The sequence below is a fragment of the Coffea eugenioides genome, chromosome 2, assembly GCF_003713205.1.
Source record: "Coffea eugenioides isolate CCC68of chromosome 2, Ceug_1.0, whole genome shotgun sequence".
Taxonomy (NCBI): Eukaryota; Viridiplantae; Streptophyta; class Magnoliopsida; order Gentianales; family Rubiaceae; genus Coffea; species Coffea eugenioides.
The window spans coordinates 59,723,664-59,745,522 of NC_040036.1; the positions used below are offsets into that span (position 1 = coordinate 59,723,664).

The 21,859-nt window shown below is 32.4% G+C and overlaps 1 protein-coding gene across 1 annotated transcript; it reads right to left on the minus strand.

The window, feature by feature from the left end:
- Positions 1–19,072: 19,072 nt before the first annotated feature.
- On the minus strand, positions 19,073–20,511 carry LOC113759981 (protein FAR1-RELATED SEQUENCE 5-like). The gene is made up of 2 exons (XM_027302560.1): positions 20,085–20,511; positions 19,073–19,884 (listed from the first exon to the last, which is right to left on the minus strand). Exons 1-2 carry the CDS (start codon positions 20,509–20,511, stop codon positions 19,073–19,075), a joined length of 1,239 nt encoding a protein of 412 aa, XP_027158361.1.
- Between the last annotated feature and the right edge of the window lie 1,348 nt (positions 20,512–21,859).

Below are 21,859 nucleotides of genomic sequence, written 5' to 3' on the forward strand. Positions count from 1 at the left end.
TTCAGGGGTTAAGAATTTATGGGACAAAAAATTCTAAAATTTAGAATTGATTGTTAGGATAAATTAGGATTATATGTCTCATTTCCCTCCCTTTGATCCATTTTTGGCAGGTGTTAAAGGATAAAATTTGGATGATGAGTTGTCCTTGTACCAACCAAACCTTGGGTAGAAAGAAAGAATGAAAAAAATCTAGTTACGGTTTTTGGTTGGGTTTTGTTTGAATTTTGTGTAGATTTTTTGGTAGGCTTTGTGGTTAGGTTTGGATTTTCTTCTATTGGGTTTGAAACACAAAACAAAAAAAAAATTTGTACAATAAATTTTCAATTTTGAGCATCCATTTTTCTTTTGATTTTCTTTTTTTTTTTTTTGCAGAAACCTATAAAATAAAAATTAAAATAATTATTCAAACAATTTAAGTGAAAAATGGTACACTTGAAATTAAGAAAAATTTGGTGTCTACAACTTACCACTCTTTGTCTAAGTTTCGAAAAAAATCAGGACAAAGACATAGACACCAAATTACTTGCCTGTCTCCTTCGACTATAACTGTATCAAAACAAACAAAAGTAAATATTTTAAACAAGATTAAAATATGCATGGATTTATTTACGGCTCCTGTCGCATCAGACGTAGTCTAAATACGAGGTTGAACGAAGTTCGTGCTGGAAACAAAATAAAATCAAAAAAATCAAAAAGAAAATAAGTAGAATAAATAATAAGAGAATACATGTATTAAATTGCGAGTTGATATCCATTGATGGGATTAAACTCAGACCCAAACAACTAATAAGAAGACTGAAATATGTTTTCAAATGCCAATCGTCGGTGGGATTAAATCAAAACGCAAACAACTAGCGGAAAAGTGAAAAGTCATCTTAAAAGCTAAATTGATTGGTGGAATCCAACCCATATCCAAACAATTAGCGAAATTTTGAAAAATCATTTTAAAACTAGATTGATTGATGGGATCTAACCCAAACCCAAACAACTAGTGAAAATCTGAAAAATTATTTTAAAACTAGATTGATCGGTGGGATCCAATTCAAACCCAAACAACTAGTGGAAAAGTACTGAAAATGTACCTCAGGCCTAGATAGTTGGTGGGATTAGATCCAAACCCAGACAACTAGAGAAATAATTTGAAAATGTACGTCAGGTCTAAATAACTGGTGGAATGAAACCCAAACCCAGACAACTAACGGAATAAATGAAAATACACCTCAAATCTAGATGGCTAGTGGGATTAGACCCAAATTCAAATAACTAGTGAGATAAATGAAAATGCACTTCAGGTCTAGATAGTTAGTGGGATTAAACCCAAACCTAGACAACTAATAGATTGGTAGGATAAAATTCGAATCCAATTAAATAACAGATAAGTGGGATAAAAATCAAACTCAATTAAATAACAGATTGGTGGGATAAAATTTAAATCCAATTAAATAATAGATTGGTGGGATAAAATCCGAATTCAATTAAATAACAGATTGGTGGAATAAAATCTGAATCCAAATAAATAACATATTGATGGGATAAAATCCGAAAACAATTAAATAAGAGATTGGTGAGATAAAATTCGATCCCAATTAAATAACATATTGATAGGATAAAACTCGAGTCCAATTAAATAACAGATGGGTGGAATAAATTCGAACCAAAATAAATAACAGATTGGTGGGATAAAATTCGAATCTAATAAAATAATAGATTGGTAGGATAAAATTCGAATCTAATTAAATGACAGATTGATGGAATAAAATTCGATCCCAAATAAATAATAGATTAGTGAAATAAAATTTGAACCCAATTAAATATCAGATTGGTGGGATAAAATTCAATCCCAACTAAATAACATATTAGTGGGATAAAACTCGAACCTAAATAAATAACGATAAAAATGAAAATGCGTCCCAAATCTATATTGCTAGTGGGATCAGATCCAAACCCAAATGACTAGTGGGGGAAATAAAAATGTAAATTACTAATCTTGAGAAAATAAAATTGTAACATCCATGCCACTGAATTAGAAGGAACAAACAAGAACTAGAAATATTTTAAAAAATGCTGGAATAAAATGCAAAACCTAGATTGCTATAAGAAAATGAAATGCACGGCCCAGAATGTTGTTTACAAAATATTCTCTTCTCTTTTTTTTGTTTATTTTTTTAAAAAGGCGTCTTTTCGGGTTTTCACCTAATGAACAATCTTAATGACAGCATCTATCAATTCAGAAATTTATTTCAAGATTGATAGTATTAGTAAGACAATCCTTGCTTTGCAAAATTGGTAAAGGTGTGTTTACATTATTTGTCATTTGATTAATAAAATTTTCCTCAAAATATTGCAAAAGATGAAGGTCATAATAAGAAAGGTTATTGCTGGAAAGCAGATCATATAACAGGTTTGAAATAATTTTGAAAATGCATTTTTCAAAATTTGCCCTAGTGTAGGGCTGATAAAAACTAAAAAATTGCTCCAATTTAATTCTAACTGGATTTCTCTTTTCCCCCCCCTTTTTTTTGACGTATGTACTCATTCTAAATGGATAAGTCAATCCTCCACTTTGCGATGTAGTATTATTGCCCCTTTTTATTTGTGATTGACCTTAAAATTTGCAAGATTTTGACCTCTATTTCTTTCTTGATTTCAACCATAAACACCTGCACAGATGGAATTTACCAAAACATGACATGCACTTGAATTTTCACAGAAAATTTCTTACTTTATTTCGAAAAATAATGCAATTACTACTCATGAAAGGAGCGGTCTTATTGAAGTCAAATTTTGAACAATAGATTCTAAGGTATACTTGACTCTTGGGCGAAATCCCACAAATGTATTACAAAAATTTGCCCTAATTTGGGTCTTTTAATTGCAAAAATTTTTATTTGGATGACCTTCTATTTATTTGACAAAAACAAGAAAACAATACTTCCTAAAATTTAGAAAATAATCACATGTTAACATGCAATGTGCATTGGTGTAAAATAGAAATTATATTCTTCAAATGAAAAAGAAACTAAGTTAAGAAAAATGTCATGCCTAAACTCATATAGAAGACTCTATGATGAACCTCTTAGAACAGGACCAAATTGCAATAGATTCCTTTCTCACTTAGGATCAACGTTTAGGGAAAAAGATCACCCTTTCTCGTTAGCTCATCTTTCAGGACCAATCAAGTGGGTATTATTCCTAATTTTCGGGTAGCTAAAAGAAATGATATTTAAAGATAGTATGTCAAGATCTGTCTTACTTTTGTACCTAGATTGCATCTAATCCATCCAATATCACATTGTGGTGAAAGCAAATAGTTTTTCACCCTTATTTCTTATAAAAACTCAGTCAACATATAAACTCTCTAACCTTGTAATATATGGGTAGAAGAGAAAACTAAATATATGGAAACCGGTTATGACCTTATGATCATGAGTGATTGGTAGATCTTTTAGAGACGTGATCCTTATTTCAAATTGTCATGAAAGATAAGTTAGCAATGGACTTTATGAACTTGTAATGTGGTTTGAAAACTATAGTTAAAAGAAATAAAATTTTCAATGATGCTGCACTTAAGATCGCATTCCTTCCAAAATTGCCCCAGTTTTGGGTTCAAAGATCTTGTACTCCATTTCGACTTTTATCATCAATCATTGGAGGGATTTTGATATTTTCTCTTTTTTTTTTCTTTTCTTTTTCCCAACACTTTCTTTTTTATCTTTTCTTCTTTTTTTTTTTTGCTTTTTGCTTTTTGCTTTTTCTTTGTTTTTTTCTTTGTTTTTTTCTTTGTTTTTTTCTTTTTGCCAATGCTAAAGGTTAGATATTAATGATAGAATAAAAAGCCCCCTAACTTTTAGGAGATAGATGCGCTTTTCTCTGTTTCTTTCTTTTTAATACTTCATGTCTCTTCCAAAAAAATTTAGCATCTTTGTTATTATTGAAAATTCTCAAATCTCCTTTCCCTATGTGGGGTGAGATCATAAGTACTTTTAAAATGAACTACCAATTTAAGTTTAAATGAGGATGCAAAGGATAAACAGTGTTTAGATAATAGAAAAGATGGCCAAAATATCATTCTCACATTACATGACAACCAAAGTAAAGTATAACTCATTAGGAGAATCTATTCCTTTTGGACATTTGAAAATTTTTCCAATTATAGGGTTGTGATCATTAAAGCTCTTATTTAAAACGAAATTGTAATTTTGATATGGGTAAATAAATGATAAAATCTGTATAGATAGATAAACAAACGCATAAAGTATCATTCCAAATTCTCAAAACAAATAAGAGTAATGACCATTTTTACTTTCAACTAGATGTAGATTGAATCTGGTTAGACACATTGCGTCTTTCCAAAATAAAAATTGCCTCACTTTAAAGTGTATCAATCAAGGTGACTGATTCTGAAGGCTTGATAGAATTAGACAACATATGAATAGCAAAAATAAAAGAAACAAAGTATTGTGGTTGGTCTTTTAAGACAAACTAACAAGTTTGAGCGATCTCTTTTGATTTTGAGCGCTCTCATTGAATAGTCTGGACCACAAATTTAGTGCATGCAAAGATTTTAGAAAGTTAAACAAATACTTATAAATTTCATGCAAGAGATTGGGAATCTCAACTTAGTCTTATTTCTTAAAATCCATCACGAAATCTCCCAATGAGCAAATAAAGAATGAAATGTACATGAATATATACAAAACAATAATTATTTAAATGAAAAACTTTATTATTACAAATGTTTGAAACAAAATTTTTACTCAACTATAATACAAATGAGAAACGAAAAATCTCTAAAGAACACACTTTCACATATACACACACTTTCTTTCTCCTTTCTTTTAAGATAAAATGTGTTAGAAACAACAAATCAAAATTTTTTTTTACGAACAACTATATCATAAAATCTCTTAGATGCTTTAAACAAGCACTTCCAGATGGATTTTTCATATTTTTATATCGTAGGATTTGCTCAAAAATCAAATAATACTTCTAGTTTTTTTTAAAACCTTTATTAGACCAACATTGTTGTCAAATATGAGAAAATCATTTTTACTTTACTAAAATATCTTTTATGAATGTAGAGGAGGGGGAGAAAGGAAAAAGAAAAATACCTAGAGTTAATAAATAAAACTTTAAACTCAATATGCATGTCCTATGGGAAAACTCTTTTATGCCAATGATTGGTCTAGTATGAAAATGCGATTCTCTAACGTAGGCACCATACAATATCTGATGGATCCGATCATTTTACTAACATTTGATTGAAAAGTAATTTGAAAATTTGACTAATTGGAATGGCATGAGACATCTGATCTAATAAAGTGAGGCCAAAGTGCGTATGGATTGATTACTTTGATTGACATATAAAGATATGTCAAAAGATAATTTAGTATGAAAAAGTCTACTCTTGAAAGGATTGCGATGTCTCAACTAGTTTGTTCAATGAAACATGGATTGCCCGCCCATTTGTAGTTTCAAATTTCACAATATTTATTGTAATGCATTAAGTTATGAGCCTTCTAAAATCAAGATTTGGTTTCAATATATTTATTATCTCAACAATGAGGAATCATTTGTAAATTTCTTTAACTTAGTGTCCTTTACGCAATGGATTTACCAATTTTGACAAAATGGCCAAAAAGTGAATATTAGAGACTTATATTCTAATGTGTAAAATCTGCTCTATAATTTTTAATACCATTATCATGGAAAGGATCGAATTCTACCTTATCTTGTGCACTACTCCTTTGGATTGTATAAAAAATATAAACGTGTAAGTCTTACTGGATTATATCCAAAACGAAAGGATAGTTTATTCCTAGCATGGGATCCCCTATGTGGCATTTTCTCTATGGTTGATGCATGATACCAATTTATTAAAATGACTAAATATGCAATAACAGAAATTAAACATGACCTAAAGGAACCTCTTTGATATGCCGGGGTCGGACTAAAAATGATGTGCAATTATTAGAACACGAATGCAGTAAACTATAATTTAGGCATGTAATAACCTATCTAATAAGATAGGCACTTAAAAGAGTACCATGTCAGGACTTTTATTTCTAAAGTTTGTGAATGCAAGAAAAAAGAAGAGAAAGAAAGGTTAATTCAGTTGATAAATAGCATATAACACATTGGAACAATAAAATGATATAGAAATATAAGGTAGAGAAAAGAAAGAGGGATAGAATCCTACCTCTCGTGTCTAGTGTTTCCAATGGGATAAACTTGACTCTATCTTTGGCGATTTCTAATATGGATGGATGAGATTAGACTCACTAATGTATTTAGACTTAATAAGGTTTTAGACTCCTAAACCTTCAGACAAAAGGGCAAAAGGTCATCAATCCAAGGCCTTTAGTCAGCGGTTCGAGTAATCCCCCAGACATTGCTACGTGCACGTTGTTCCACGATCACATGTCTAATTGGATCGATTCTAATCCTAATAGGGAGGAGTGGTGTGATAACCACTAAAAGAAAATAAAATGAAGAATCATAAAGAAAAACGTATGCACGTATAAAGTGATCATTTGAGGGGAGGGATTAATATTATCAAACACGCATGAAGATTCTAGGGTGACATTCTCCCACCCTAAATGCAAAAATGTGATAATATAAATAAAAATAAACAAATCATTTATTACATACACGGAGAGCGAGAGGCGATTATGCGTGTGAAATGCAAAAAATTCTAAAAGGAAAAGAAAAAGAAAAAGAAAAATGCAACCTAAAATATCCCAATGGAATATGTAAAAAGGTTAGAAAAGAAAAAAAAATCAACTAAACCAAGTGCTTGAACTCACTAGAAATTTCCAATAAAGTCGCCAAAGTTGTCGTACCTCATTTTTGAAAAAAAAAAAAGAGAAAAGGTTAAAAAATGAGTATTTCATTTTCAGAAAATAAAGAAAAATGGTCTAAAATGGAACTTAGAATATGTGACAGTTTGGACCAAAATAATAGCCTAAAAAAGAATTTTTTTTTTTAAAAAAAAGAGTTGACACTTGGTATTGAATTTAGGTGTACCAAATCACCCAAAATATACTTTTAATGAAAACAAATAAAACCCTTTTTAGACGACTCCAGATATTTGAAAACAAGAAAAAAGAGTTCAAAAATTACGGTTGAAGAATGGAAAGGCAAAGATTTGATTTAAGGCACTCTTTCGATCTAACCAAGGTTAGTTGCAAGATTTAGTCAAAAATTTTCTTAATCTGATCTATAAAGCTTATCACATTTGGATGCTTATATATGGATGCAAACCTAAACCTAAGAAGTATCGAGAGGGATGGAATATTTCTTCGAAATTTAATTGGTGCATACCACATTAATTGTGAAACCCAAAAATGATCCCTTAAAAAGGTCACGAATATACAAAAAATGAGATTAAAAAAATGAAAATTATAATATAAATAAAGTATTCATGACCTAGAAGAGGAGAATGCAACATAACGGGTATAGAAAACTAAGATTTATGACATAATTTTCTTTCTTATAGAGGGGTAATAGCGTGTTAAAACTAAAAAGTCATACTCGTCCACTTTTCATATTCTAAGGGTAACTCTTCTAACCTAATCAAGCAAATGAACTATCTTATTTTTAATTTTCTAAAATGAGATACAATTCTAAATGATATGATCCAAACATATAGAGGGTAAGGAAATCCTTATACTATATAAGAATGAGTTTGGGTCAAAGAATGGATTTGAATTTCAACCGCAAGAGTAGGGGTATTTTGGGATTGTGAGGTTGTTTTGAGTGTAGTTATAGTATTGGGTACTACTTTAGATAGCATGTGTATTATTTTGTTTACTGAAATGCCCTTGTATTCTAAAAGATGCAATGATGACTTGTTCAAAGGTTTGGGTAGTTTGGGAATGTGAGATTATTTGGTCATCTTTTCTACAATGGGTACAACCCATAAAAGCTTCTTTATTGGTGTAATTACTTAAATGTCCTTGCAGAGACATTCATTTTGGTTTGTATCAATTATTACTGTTACTTTGTTATTATAATTTAAAGAACTTCAAACGTCATTTTCATCTCAATTAAAGCAAGGACAATGTGGTTTATTAAGGAATTTATGATTGAGCATTAGTTTCAACTTCAATTCTTCAAATGTCTGCCCCTTCACATTCTTCCGTTATGTTCCTTTCGTCTTCCGATAAATACTTATTTGTATTGCCATTGTACTCTGGATTTCAAAATGGTTCTCTGGTGAAGTTATTCTTGGTAGTTCAACTTGAGGTGAGGTTTCATTCTTTTTTTTAATGGTATAATTTGCTTTGTAAAATCGTAATTTCTATTGCTAGCTAAATGCTTTCATTCCAAAATTGGATACTCTGTTAGCGCAATTTAATGTTGATATTATTGTTCCCCCACAAAGTTGGTTGTTCTATACAATTAAAATGATGTGGTTTTGTTGAAATAGATTTGGAGATACAAAACTTCCTTTTTTGGTCTACTTACATGGTGGAGGCTTTTTGATCAAATCTGCCTTCTCTCCTACATATCACGTGCACCTTAATGTAGTAGTTGCAGAAGTTGGTGTTGTAGCAGTTTCAATTAACCATCGACTCGCCCCTGAGCATCCTTTGCCTATTGCTTATGAAGATTCTTAGATTGCAGTCAAATGGGTTGCCCCTCATTCAAATGGCGAGGGACTGAGGTATGGCTTAGGGATTATGCTAGCTTTGATAGGGTGTTTTTTGGTGGGGATAGTGCTGGTGGCAATTTAGCACATAACATGGCATCAAGGGTTTGGCTGGAGATACTAGACGACTTCGATCTTGATGTGATTTTTCTCAATTGTCCTTATTTTTTGGGGAAAGATCTAATTAGTATCGAGTTAATGAAATTACAGGTAAAGGCCTATGTTAAGGGCATTTGGCATTATGTTCACCCAAAATCTACGGGGGTTGATGATCCATTGCTGAATCCTCGGATGGAAGCAAACCTTTTGAGGCTAAGCTTTGTCGTTGCTAAAAAAGTTGGCTACTTTCATCAACAAGAATGTTGTGTAGATGCATCTTTAAGTGGATAATCACTTTGTTTATTGCCATTAATCATTTGGGTATCTGTTTAAAGTTCATTTATTCTTGTTAATGAAAAACTCATATACAAGTGTTTGTTTCAAAATATATGAACTGAGCAAGATAGCATGCATAATTTCCTTCTCCATCTTCCAGTATACATTAGATATTTTGTTACTTCATATTGTTATTCAATGTGCGTGAGTTTTTTTATATTCGTTTGAACTACCGTAAAATCTTCTTTAACCACAAGCACCAAACACCCGCGCGATGCGCGGACATTCCACTCCTAGCTATACTATATAAGAATGAGTTTAGAGCTTGAATTTCAACCGCAAGGATGGGACATTTTTGGAAATGTGAGAGTGTTTGAAGTGCAATTAGAGTATTGAATATGAGTCATTATAACTAATTTAGTTTTGTTGTAATTACTTGGATGTCCTTTTAAACATTTAAAGCTGGGGTAAGTTTGATATGTGACAGTGTTTGATATCCGATTAAACATTGGGTACAACTGAATTCAGCTTGTGTTTTAGTGAAATTACATAAAAGCCCTTCTAATCATTTAATTGTATTAATATCTAAGTCTTTTAATTTCTTAAAGCCTTTCTCATCAGTTATTTGCAAAGTTATGATATATAGATGTTAAGACACAATTAATGTCAATTAGTAGAGAAGTCTGGTTTCTCAGCCGTTACCATAGTAACCCCCATCTATTCAAATTCATTTCATTTACTTATAAGTTTTGTTCCACCATAATCATGCAGCATATTGAATTCGGATGTTGCTATACTAGCTACTCATCTTCCCCATTTTACAACACCTTTTTCAATAGGTATGTTTTCTTTAACCAATCTACTTTTTTATTGTAAAAAATCTGTAATATTGCAAGTTGTATGTGCAATAATTTTTTAGTATTTTAATTCAATTGTCCATGTTAGACAAGCTTGATAAGGAAAAGACCACATTTGTTAATTGTTATTTATGGTTTAAAATAAGTTTATCATCATAAATTTTCCCATTAATAGATTGCATTTACTTCTTTTGTTGTTTTAACTATTAGTTAGGGTAATTTTCAAATCGTTTGCTACTTTATTGACTATTTCATTTAGACAATTTTTCACTTCATCTGATTTGCCAATATGTTTAACTATCTACTTAAAACTATTTGGCTACAAATTTAAAGTATGTACATCATTACTTTTAATTTTTTTCTTGGATTGAGTGGATTAAGATGCTTTAGTACTTTTTTGAGGTAATTATTCCTCTAAATTAGCATGTTAGTTGTTAGATGCATGCTTTAGTACTTTCGTGATTGTAATCTCTATCGAGAAGGAGATGCTTTGCTATATGTTCTAAATCATACAATAAATTATAATTAATTGCTTGCTCAATGTGAAGGTCTAGTGATGATATTTGTCATTGGAATCAAATATAAATTCAAGAATTTGACTTGCAAGAACCAAAATTCCACTAGCAATGATTTCTTCAAGTATGCTAATTGTTCAAATCTCACTTATATGACAAGATAATGTGGTGGATTGCCCTCGTATTAAGATCAAATTCAAACTAAATAACAAATTTTAATATCCCTAAAATGCATGAGCAAATATAAATAGGTCTTTTATTATACTAGGTTAGATGCAAAGTAGTTGATCGTATCTTATAATTATGTTTTATTGCATATTATATTTTTTAACTCAATATGTATCTTATGATTTTTTATTTAATATCACATAATAAAATTGTCATACTTCAATCCTTATACTAGAAAATGTCAAATAATAATTATTAACCGTCTTTAATTATAGGCACTAAAGTCCCCCGCGTTGCGCGAGTTTTTCCCCCTAGTAATAGTATGAAAAATATCATGTAAATGAAAATAACCTAAAAATAGGAAAAAATATATGAGATGTAATAAATGTCACACCAAAGCATGAATTTAGCATATCGATGGCCTAAAGGGTCTAACATTGGACTAACCCATTTCTATAAATCCCCACTAGCGTTGAACTGGTAAAAAATCAGAGATAAAAATCACAACTAGTGTTGGACTAGCATGGTTACGTCATGCACTCATTATAAATAAATAAAACATATAAAGCATAATTAAAACAGATAAACACAGGCACATGGATGACATAGCACATAGACATGATATCTAATGTAAAATCTTTTAAAAAAAAAAAAGCAACTAGACATGTAAGCACATAGACGCATAAACATGCAAGCAAATAAGACTTAACTATTACATTGGAAATCCTAATTACAATCTAAGAGGGAAATTTTGAAAACAATAAACCTATCTATTATATTTATCTGACTAATTACATTTTTGGTCAAAAATAAAATCTATCTATTACATCACCTATCTAAATATATTTCTTGGGCAAGAGAATACAACCTATTTATTACAATTTGGTATTTAAATGCCTTCCAAACAAACATCTAAATTAAATAAAATAAATAAAATGAGTAAATAAAAGAAAAAATAAAAACATGCAATCACATATGAAAACACAGAGGAGCACATAAAAGTGTTTAAGGAATAATAGATGATACCTCTTTTGAAATAGTGGCTAAGTAGGAAGGATAGAAAGTTGTCACTTTTCCCCAAAATTAACAGACGGGTCAATATACCAATTTAATTGACAATTTTCAAAAGGAATATAAACATACACTAAATTCCCCTTTTATTGTGAAAAATTGTAAATAAACATAAAACAACCAAAACTTATAAATTAAATGCATTTGAATGAAACATAATTAACAATTAAAGAAAAGAAACAATTGTAATTAAGAAATCAAGAACGAATAGGGACTCAATTGCAAAAATTAGAAAGTTTTTGAGGTCAAATTATAATTCTCAAAAAATTAGTCAAAATTGAATAAAAATAAAGTTTAGGGACCAAAATGCAATTAAATTAAGGATCTAAGTGAAAGAAATCTAAAATTTTAGAGCCACAATGAAATTACTCAAAAAATTATGTGTCAAATTGCAAAATTCATTTCTAATTACATACAAAACCATGCTGGGCCATTTTAAAACAGTTGGGTCGCACCACTCTAGCCCAAAAGAAAAACACAAGCTAATTCATAAAAAACAATCAAGCCAAAAGAAAATTTAGACAAACTAAATTAGAATGGAAACTTTAGGTTTAACTCTAAAAGTCCAACCACAAGTCCAATGAAAAATAGACACAAGCCTACCAGAAATAATGAAACCAACCTAATTTTTTTTGTCTTTCTTTTCTTGCTTTCCCTCTTTTCCTTCTTCTTCTTCCTTCTCCTTCTTTTTCTTCTCCGGTGGATTGAAGCTTCAGCAGCCGGCAACCAGCCTCTCCGGTTGAAAATTTTCACGAAAATACACCCCCATTCGATTTTTTGCGTAGAATCCGTTTTTGACCTTAGTTTTTACAAAAAACGAACAAAAAGTGCTCAAAAGAGCAATTTATAGCTGGATTTTATTTTTTAAAAATCCCTCAAATCTTCACTAAAACTCTTGAAAAATATAGCAAACGAAATCTGCAATGCTACTGCATGTTCAATTTAACAACAAACAGTAAGGAAAATGATGAATCAAAGCAAAACAATCCTAACTTTAAAAAAACTTGTTTCTTGCTTTCTAGGCTAAAAACTCAAAAATTTTGAAGAACAAAATATTTTCCAGGCCTTATTCTAGCTATAACCAACTATTTTAGCAAAATATGTACATCGAATTTACTCTTTTAATTCGGTTCTTCATTTAGACATTTTTTTCAAACACTTTACATGCATACACAAAACCCATTTTTCTTTCCTTAATCTTGTTCTATGATTTGCTCAATGTCCCAACAGCACAACAACAACAAAAACCAGCAAGAGCAAGAGTAAAATAAGCAACAAAACATGCACTTAATGTGATTTAAAAAGCTGGAAAATACCTCAATGAAAGTTGTAGTTCCTTGGTTAAAATTTAGGAGAAATCCTTAAGCTTCAACCGTCTATTTGCTTGCTATCTTTACTTCCTTCTGAGAGATAGAAAGAATTGAGTGATGTGTGTGTTTGTGTTGTGTGAGTGAGAATAGAGGGAGAGTCGAGAGACTTTTTCTTTTCTCTTGGTGAGTTGTTTGTAGTCTTGAAAAAATTCCCAGAAGTCAAGAGAGGTTTCAGGGGTTCAGAGTTTATGGGACAAAAAATTCTAAAACCTAGAATTAATGGTTAGGATAAAATAGGATTATGTGTCCCATTCTCTTCTGTAAGGCCCAAATACAATCTAAGAGAAGGGTGAATTAGGTTGATTAAAAATACTTTATTGAGTTGATGCACTTTTTCTTTAATAAAAATTTACCTTCTTTTCTAGTAGTGATCAGCCAAGTAAATTTAAAGAAGAGAGCAATGTTGATCAGAAATAAGAGTGTATATAAGCAATGAGAATTTTATAAAACAAAAGGAATAAGATAGAGTATCAAACCGATTGTCTACCAAGCTTTCCTCAAACTTGAAAACCAATCACAAAGATGAGCACCTTCTCTTTGATGAAAAATAATCAACTCAATGTACAATGGAGGGATCACTTCCTCCTTGCCCCAAGCCTCACTTAGTCAAGCTACGAAGTTTTACTATCACACAGATAACCCTCAACAAAGCTATACTATTGAAAATTTCAAACACAAGAGAAGTGCTTACAAGAACTTCACACTACTTGGAGAACAAATCTTGCTTAGGAGACTATTTTCTAGCTAAAATATCTCTTGAGATCTTGTAAACTAAGTGTGCTAAAGTCACTCCCTGGTTCAGAATCGTTTGTATTTAAAATGGACCAAAAATGGGCTTCATTAATGCTTCCAACGGATAGAAGGCAGATGAAGAGTCAGCTAGCCGTTGGGGCTGTCGGACGTCCGACAGATTAATCATCGTCCGATCCCATCGTCCGAAAATCAGCCAAGTTGTAGTTCGGAGATCCGATGGGATTTTATCGTCCGACAGCTTCTGCGTCCGAACGTCGTCAGAGAGTCATCAAAACTTTGCGAAATTTTTCGGACGTCCAACGCGATCGATGTGCGTCCGATCCTCCCGGACGTCCGATGCTTCCTCACGAGCGTCCGACAGAGTTTCCTTCTTGATGTTCTTCATCCTTTCGGACGTCCAACAGTTTCCTTTCGGACGTCCGACATGAGTGCCCTGTTTTTGCTTCTTCTTTTGGTTGATTTTCTTTCCTTGACACCTTTGTACCTGATTCTCTAAAAAGCAAAACACTTATATTTGAAGAGAATTAGATAAACATTTCAAAGTGCTTTGTGATCATCAAAATCAAGAATAACATTCTCCCCCTTTTTGATGATGACAAAACAATGGTTTGAAATGAAATTTGATGATTACAAATAGGCTCCCCCTTTCTCATTTGACAAAAGCTCTTCTCGAGAAACAAGTGGGCTATTTCTTTGCAAAATTATGCTCAATTTCATATGTGGCAATTCCGCCAAGATCTCTTCCTCAGTTGGGGGAAGGAATCAAAATACTTAATAGCATGGCGATATATTTATACAAAACTTCTACCCCGAACACACGCAATGGAAACGGGTGATATTTTAGTAGGTAAATTAACGCATCAGATGGTGAAAGAATCTTCCTATATCTCAGAAGATAGATTGTTATGAGTCATACTTGGCATTCAAGTATCTACCTCAAAAGAAACTTGTCTAAAACTACCTATAGGCGGTAGGGGTCGGGTTATTTGGCATTTCCCATTTTTTTAGGAACTTCTGTACTAGAAACCATGGTATCTCCAATTAGAGCCCCTCTGGGATATAAAATGTATCTCTTGTCACCATCCCCATAATGGTTAAAGCGCCCAACTCATAATTGGTGAATTCATAGGTTTAATTCCTATTGGATGCATGCCAATGGGACCCTCCAATAAGTCTATTGGAATTGGCTCTGTATCAATCGAATCTCATCATCCATACATAACGAATTGGTAGGGTAAATGAATATATTTTCCAAAAATATTTTGACTTATTAACATGGAACCTCTTATTACTTGTGCAAAAGGAATGGTATCCCAGGCTTCTACTATCTCTATTCGCGCTTGTTCCTTTCTTTTCATTTTGATAATAAAAAGTTTGACTTGTTTTACTGAGAAGGTCTACAGTTCAAGTCCGTATAGCCCTATAACCAATCTTGGGGTAAACAGTCTCTACTTCTTTAGTTTACTTCGCTCTTGTACATAGGAAATGAGATTCAATTTTATTTACTACAAAATTTTAAGCTATTTTCTTTCATCCATTTAACTATCTGCTTTATGTCATCAACCCGAATGATGAATAAAAAATGAAAACTAAAATGTATATTTGACCCATTTTAGCTGGTTTGGTTCTTTTGATTCTTGCTCAAGTTGAATGATGAAAAATTATCATGTTCGGTTCCTTCGGGGGATGGATCCATAAAAATTCACCTATCCCAATAACAAAAAAGCCTAACTTGAATGATCCTATATTAAGAGCTAAATTGGCAAGGATAATATTAATCAGTCTATTTCAAATCATAAATCGCACCAGCAACCATTACTAAGAGAAATCTCGCTATATATGTATTTAATCATTCGAACGTTAAATTTCTTTGATTAGTTTTATTTTAATAATTTATTAATAATAAAAAAAGAAAGAGGTATATTTTGTACTCTGGTTTACTTGTAAATTTTACTGGGTGCGCCTTATATACCGTTTTTGGGCAACCTTCTCAACAACTGAGAGATTTGTTTAAGGAACATGGGGACTAGTTGAAGTAATGAACCTCCCAATATTAGGAGGCTCATTACTTCAATTTCAATTGAGATAATGAAAAATCATTTTTTTTAGTTGGAACTTTAGGAGGTTCTCGAAAAAAAATACCGTCATCATTCGTCGGAATCGAAATATCTGCTAAATTGAGGTTGCAATTTGTATCAATTAAACAAATTGTTGGAATTCCCAAAGTAATACTATAAAACCCACGGTTTTGGCTCAATTTTTATTGTTGCCCAATTAACTAAATGGTAATTTACCATGAGTAAAAGTAAAAATAATTGTAGGACATGTTAAAGGGTTAATTGGGGGATAGTAATGAGATAAGATAGGATTAAAGTACATAACAGTTAAAACTCTTATCTAAACCACATACTAGTGGGTGGTTATTAGGGTTTAGCACACTTATCAAAACAACAAAAAAATAATTATAACATCATTCATCCCTTTCATTGTCTGCCTCCCTTTAGAGCAAGAGTCGTCAGAGAGTAGAGAAGGAGAAGAAGACAGCACTGTCAGTCAAGCGGGCAATTAGGCACCTGGACCTGTAAGTCCCGAACTCGCATTAAGACTTTTCTTTTAAATCTTATTAGTTTCATGAATTATTTCAAAGATTTTACGAATATGCATATTACGTTGCATATATATATATATATATATGTATATATGCTTGTATGAGAGATTTAGGAGGATTAGTAGGAATAGGGTATTAGATTTTAATTTTGGCATGAATAGGGTTACACAAATCGTTGAAAAAAAAAGAAAAAAAAGAGGAGTGGGTGAGCAGCGGTTGTTGTACGCCGTTCTTGAAGCCAAGCTTCAGCAATGCAAGAAAAAAAAAAGAGAGATAGGCAAAGGTCGCCTTGCGGGCAACCTTGGTCCAGAAGAAAGGTTCGCCAAAAGGCCAACCAATTAAAAAAAAAAAAAAAAGAGAGAGAGATTGCTGGCGACAGTAGGTAAAGGGAAGGTTGGCCTTTTCGGCCAACCAATGAAAAAAAAAATTTACAAAATTTGGAAATATATATATATATATAGTATAGGTTTAATGATTGCCCAATAGTTGAATTTTAAATAAAACTAGCCCACATCTTATGGACTAACATAGGAACTAATTTTCAAGATCCAATCTAAAATAAGTGTATAATTTAAAAGATTTAGTCAGTTAGGTTTATTTAATTAGACCTAAGATATTTAAATAGAAATATGAGACATTTTAATCTATCGTTATTAGATTAAGCATACAATATAAGATAGGTATTAGATTTTTTTAAATGCTTAAAATAATAACAATATAAATATAAATGAAACAATTAAAGAGAAATATAAATAATAAAAAAATATAAATATAAGTGGAATAAACTAAGATAATAATTATAATAATAAATCGATATATATATATACATAATTAACAATAGCACCTACACGTGCACAAAATAGAGATAAAGCAAAAGATAATAGTAACTAATTAACAAATATATATAAATGGTAATAGTTCTGTGATGTGAGAAATAGATATTTGCAAAGAAAAAAAAAAGAAAAAAATATAAATGGTAATAAATTAGAATAGTGATGACAAGGAGACGTCAACAGTTGGGCGCAAGCCCTGGGTGTTATTTCTTTCCTGAAATACGTAACGATGGTAAATCAACCAATATAGTTAATGGAACATATGGTTAAATGATATACGATACCTAAATACCCAATTAACAATACTACATAAACATGTACTGTAATGATAAAAGTTTGTCATCTGGAGCGATGGTGGAAATACATGACTTGTATCAATATCACAGTATGTTGAAATTGCCACATGCTCCTGTTTCATTATGCAATACAACTATTCAATTGTCAACAAATTATTAGCAGTGCCTATATTGCTCAGTTACAAATCTAAACTGGACTAGACAATATAACAGAAACGATATATCAGACTGTTACGATATCTCCGAGGGAGTTATGTTTGGAAAAAACAGAAAATTTGGGGTGCATCCATTCGGTAGGGACAGTAGCAGGTGGCCCTTGATTAGCCAAACGGTGGACCTTCGGATAATATAAAACAATATGTTATTAAAGTGAGCATCCGTTAACTACATAATATGTATGCTTTGGGAGCGTTGGGGTCACCACCATTACAATAAATAGAAAAGTAGTTGCATGATACGAACAACAAAGTCTTTACTTTCTGTACTAAGTGTATGCATATCATTTCATTTTGTTCGATATCGGGAGAAACAGCGTTTGCAGGGCCATTCACTGACTAGTTCATTGAATGCATTTACGAGTTTCGGAGGGCCAAACAATAGTATAAGTTAGACAAAATTCGTATATCAGGAGGGATGACAGGTGTAACAGAACTATCACATAATGTAACATCAATGTAACTAATTATGCTATTAGAAACATCCAAATAAGAACTAAAACCATGATCATTTTATACTAACCGAAACTGAATCAGTAGATGAACGGCATCCCATAAATGTGTGTCGATCAAATGAAATCGATGTCGGCTTCGATTCTGAGACTTGTATTATTGACACGACAATAATATTATTTCATAATGAATGATACCTACACTTTAGTTAACATACTCACGATAATATTGTTTTAGCAAATATGTTTATCATCAATAAAATTGGATCCATACTATAGTCTGTATAGTTCTTGACAATCTAGATTTTCTTTTTAATTTGTCAAATTTATCGACCAAACTTCGCATCAATTTGCTTCTCTTCCCACCGACACGCTTTTTAATACCTCTTGCGATTACCGCCTCTCCCATTTCATTTACAAATTGAATTTGATCACGTTCCTCCACATTCATATTTTTGGAATTTTGTAAAGTTTGCTCTTCGTTTTCTGAGAGGAGGAGCTCAACTCTTTTTACCAAATCTGATATAACGGTAATTACTAGTTTAGTGGTCTTCTCCGACATTGCTGCCTGAGTAGCAACCTTAATCATGGCTGGAACATGCTCTTGATAACAAGTTAAAATGATTATTTTTGAATCAGCCACAATTTCTCGTTCTCGCCGGTCAAAACAGTCCCAGCCTAAGCTCTTTTTGTCTATCGCTTTTTAACGTATTCAGGAGGAATTGTCTTTATGCCTACGGTATCAAATACCTTCAACGTATGTCCACACAAAATCTCTTCATTCTCATATTGTTTTGCAACTATAGCGTACATTTAGATCATTCCGATTGAATATCACTGTTCTTTCAGGTCCTCTATCATACCTCATGTCCGCAAATTCCAGAAACATTCTTGCATCCTGTTGCCCTAAATAACCATAGCTGTTGACTCACAATATTCATTCTGGAATGTAACAAATATGGTAGGTGAATACGTCTCTGATGCATGCATAAGCATAGGTGTTTGCCTCAACCGTATCATGGGGAGTTTTTGCCTCATTTCATATTCTGCGGTGAGTTCATTATTTCTCTTTTCATCAACCACGCGATTGAAATGTCTAAAGAACTGGACAAGGTCGTGGTCCAGTTTTAAATAATTTTTAATTGCTGCATTTAGGCTTTCGCTAAGTTGGGTGCTTCGCATTCCCGTGGTCAAATTTTCTTTCATCATGCATCTTGTCCATTTATCACAAATTCGATACAGCCCAGAAAGCCATTCATTATCTTCAAGATTGTGTTTCTTCATCATTGCCTCCCACACCCTGTTGAATTGTTTCACTTCTTCGATCTCATACATGCAGGCACCAAATATATATGGAACATCACTATTTTCCTTGTAGTGATTACCGAGATGTTTCATAAAATTACGCTTTATATGAAACGTATATAGACCGTGAAATGTTTGGGGCATCACAAGTAAATGAGTGGTTGCCATGGCGTGATCTTGGTCGGTTAGTATGGTATTTGGATGCTTTCCGCACATTACTTCTAGAAATGTACCAAACACCCATTTGAAAGAATCTATCGTCTCATCATACATAAGGGCAGCACTAAATATCACAATTTGCCTATGCTGGTTAAAACCCACAAATACTCCAAGTGGCCGGTATTCTTTATTTGTTTTGTAAGTTGTGTCAAATGTGACTACGTCTCCAAAAAAGTTGTAGTCAATTAACATTCCTGCATCAGTCCAGAAGATATTCATTATCTGCTCTTCACAGTTGAGCTGCACGGCATGAAAAAGGATGGATTCTCGAGTGTTTGCTTTTGAAAATAATTCAGCATACTACCCGCTTCTCCATATTTCAAGCTCCTTTCCCGTCTCATACGAAGATATCATTTAAGGCCATCTTGAGTATATCTCATATTACTCATCCCACCTGCCTCCTTTCCTATAAGCTCATGGCTCTGTTTCAGTAAAAGTCTGGCATCCTCGCTTATTTCAGTTTGGAATCCTTGAACCTCACTCACTTTTCTTTGTGATGGCATCATGTGCGAATATTGAACAATTTGCAATTTATGGTTATAATTTAAGACAAAGTCATGCACACGGTACTTCATTGTCTCTCCATGCAACACGATAATCATTTTAGCTCCACACCCTATTTTTGTCAGCGCCCGTATCTTTTTTGGCATCACATCACCTTCATAATTGAGTTTCACACATTTCTTGCAGCAACTATATCTCCTAGACGTGGTTACAGTTTCTTTGTCTTTATTTAAATAGTCTTTGCGTATGCTAAAATCCATTTTAAAGACATATTTGTTGTAAAATTTATACGCATCCTTTTCACTATTGAACTCCATTCCTAATTCAGAGGTCTTATCTTCTACAATTTGCTGCTATCCATTATTTCAGCTCCTACCAATTATGCATCAAACACCCTAATTTGCAACAGTTCATGAATAGTATATACATAAGCGACAACATAAATGTATATTACCATTCATAATATGTGTTATGTTATAGACATTACTCATATACCAAGCCCTATTATTACGCCTATCAATATGATTAATGATTCACATCACTTTACTTTTCCTCTACGACAACGGCATTATCTATGTACAAATACAACTCCATGTACACTAATTTATACGGACTGTAATGTGTTGGTCACATGGTATAAGTATATTTTAACGGTATGTACATCCACTCTGGTGATTATATTTAGATTCTAGGTGCTTTGTTTCACTGGATCTTATGTTATTCGTTAGTGTCTACCTCCTGAGCCAACTCCCCATTTTCTATTATTTCTGCATTTTGAGAGCCAAACCAGCATTTTTTACTCATTATAATATATTTTTTATATCATGTAATTTACTGCCAACACCAGGTATACCCATTTATTATTCACATACATGCCTTTTCTTCTATTTCACCTTATTTAACTCTATACCTCCATTTTATACATACTGCATGGCCAGGAGAGGGGCAAACTAAGATTGCGTAATGAACATGAAACAACTACTGGATGCACAATGATTCATATCAATTGTAATACGGTGGATATAACCTGTAACTTATTTACAACAAGATGTACATTCATTCACTTGTTAAATGTGACTTTGTTTCTCTTCTTTTTCTCTTATTCCACTCAACGCTTTACTTGAATACATACCCCTAGATCTTTGGATACTACTATCCCATTATAATCCATCACTGAAAAGCTGAACGCTTACACACACACACGGTAGAACTTCACTATTCTTTTATCATCTTCATATTATGTCTTTACTGACTCTAATTTCATCTTTCATTTGACAAATGTGTATTGGGTGACAAATGATTGGCCACAGTTGCTAACATGGTTCAGTCACGTTACCTTGGTCCGCTGAGCGCTTTATGTTTCACTGAACTTGGAGAGCCCGATTGCTTCTGCTATTAAGTTGCATGATAAATCTGGCAACGTGAGATGATGAATTTCCTCTATTCGCTTCTACCTTGCCGCCTGCCTTGCACGCATCGTTCGTGAATTTTCCTGCCAACTTTCACCTTCTCTTACTGTTTTACCTCCCAAAGCTACATACAGAATCAAACTAATCCTTCGATCTTCATTCAAAATGCTCCACAACACTCTAACTGCACTGTTTGCCTTCTTCCTTCTTCACGCAAAACCATACCCCAACTATCTCCACCTAGTTTCGTGTCAAT

Excerpts from the sequence above, each read along its gene's own strand:
- LOC113759981 (XM_027302560.1), bottom strand. The coding sequence starts at position 20,511 with ATGGAGTTCAATAGTGAAAAGGATGCGTATAAATTTTACAACAAATAT. Across the intron at positions 19,885-20,084 it reads GCTTATAGGAAAGGAGGCAG|GAATGTTAATTGACTACAAC; the intron begins GTGGGATGAGTA and ends GGACTGATGCAG.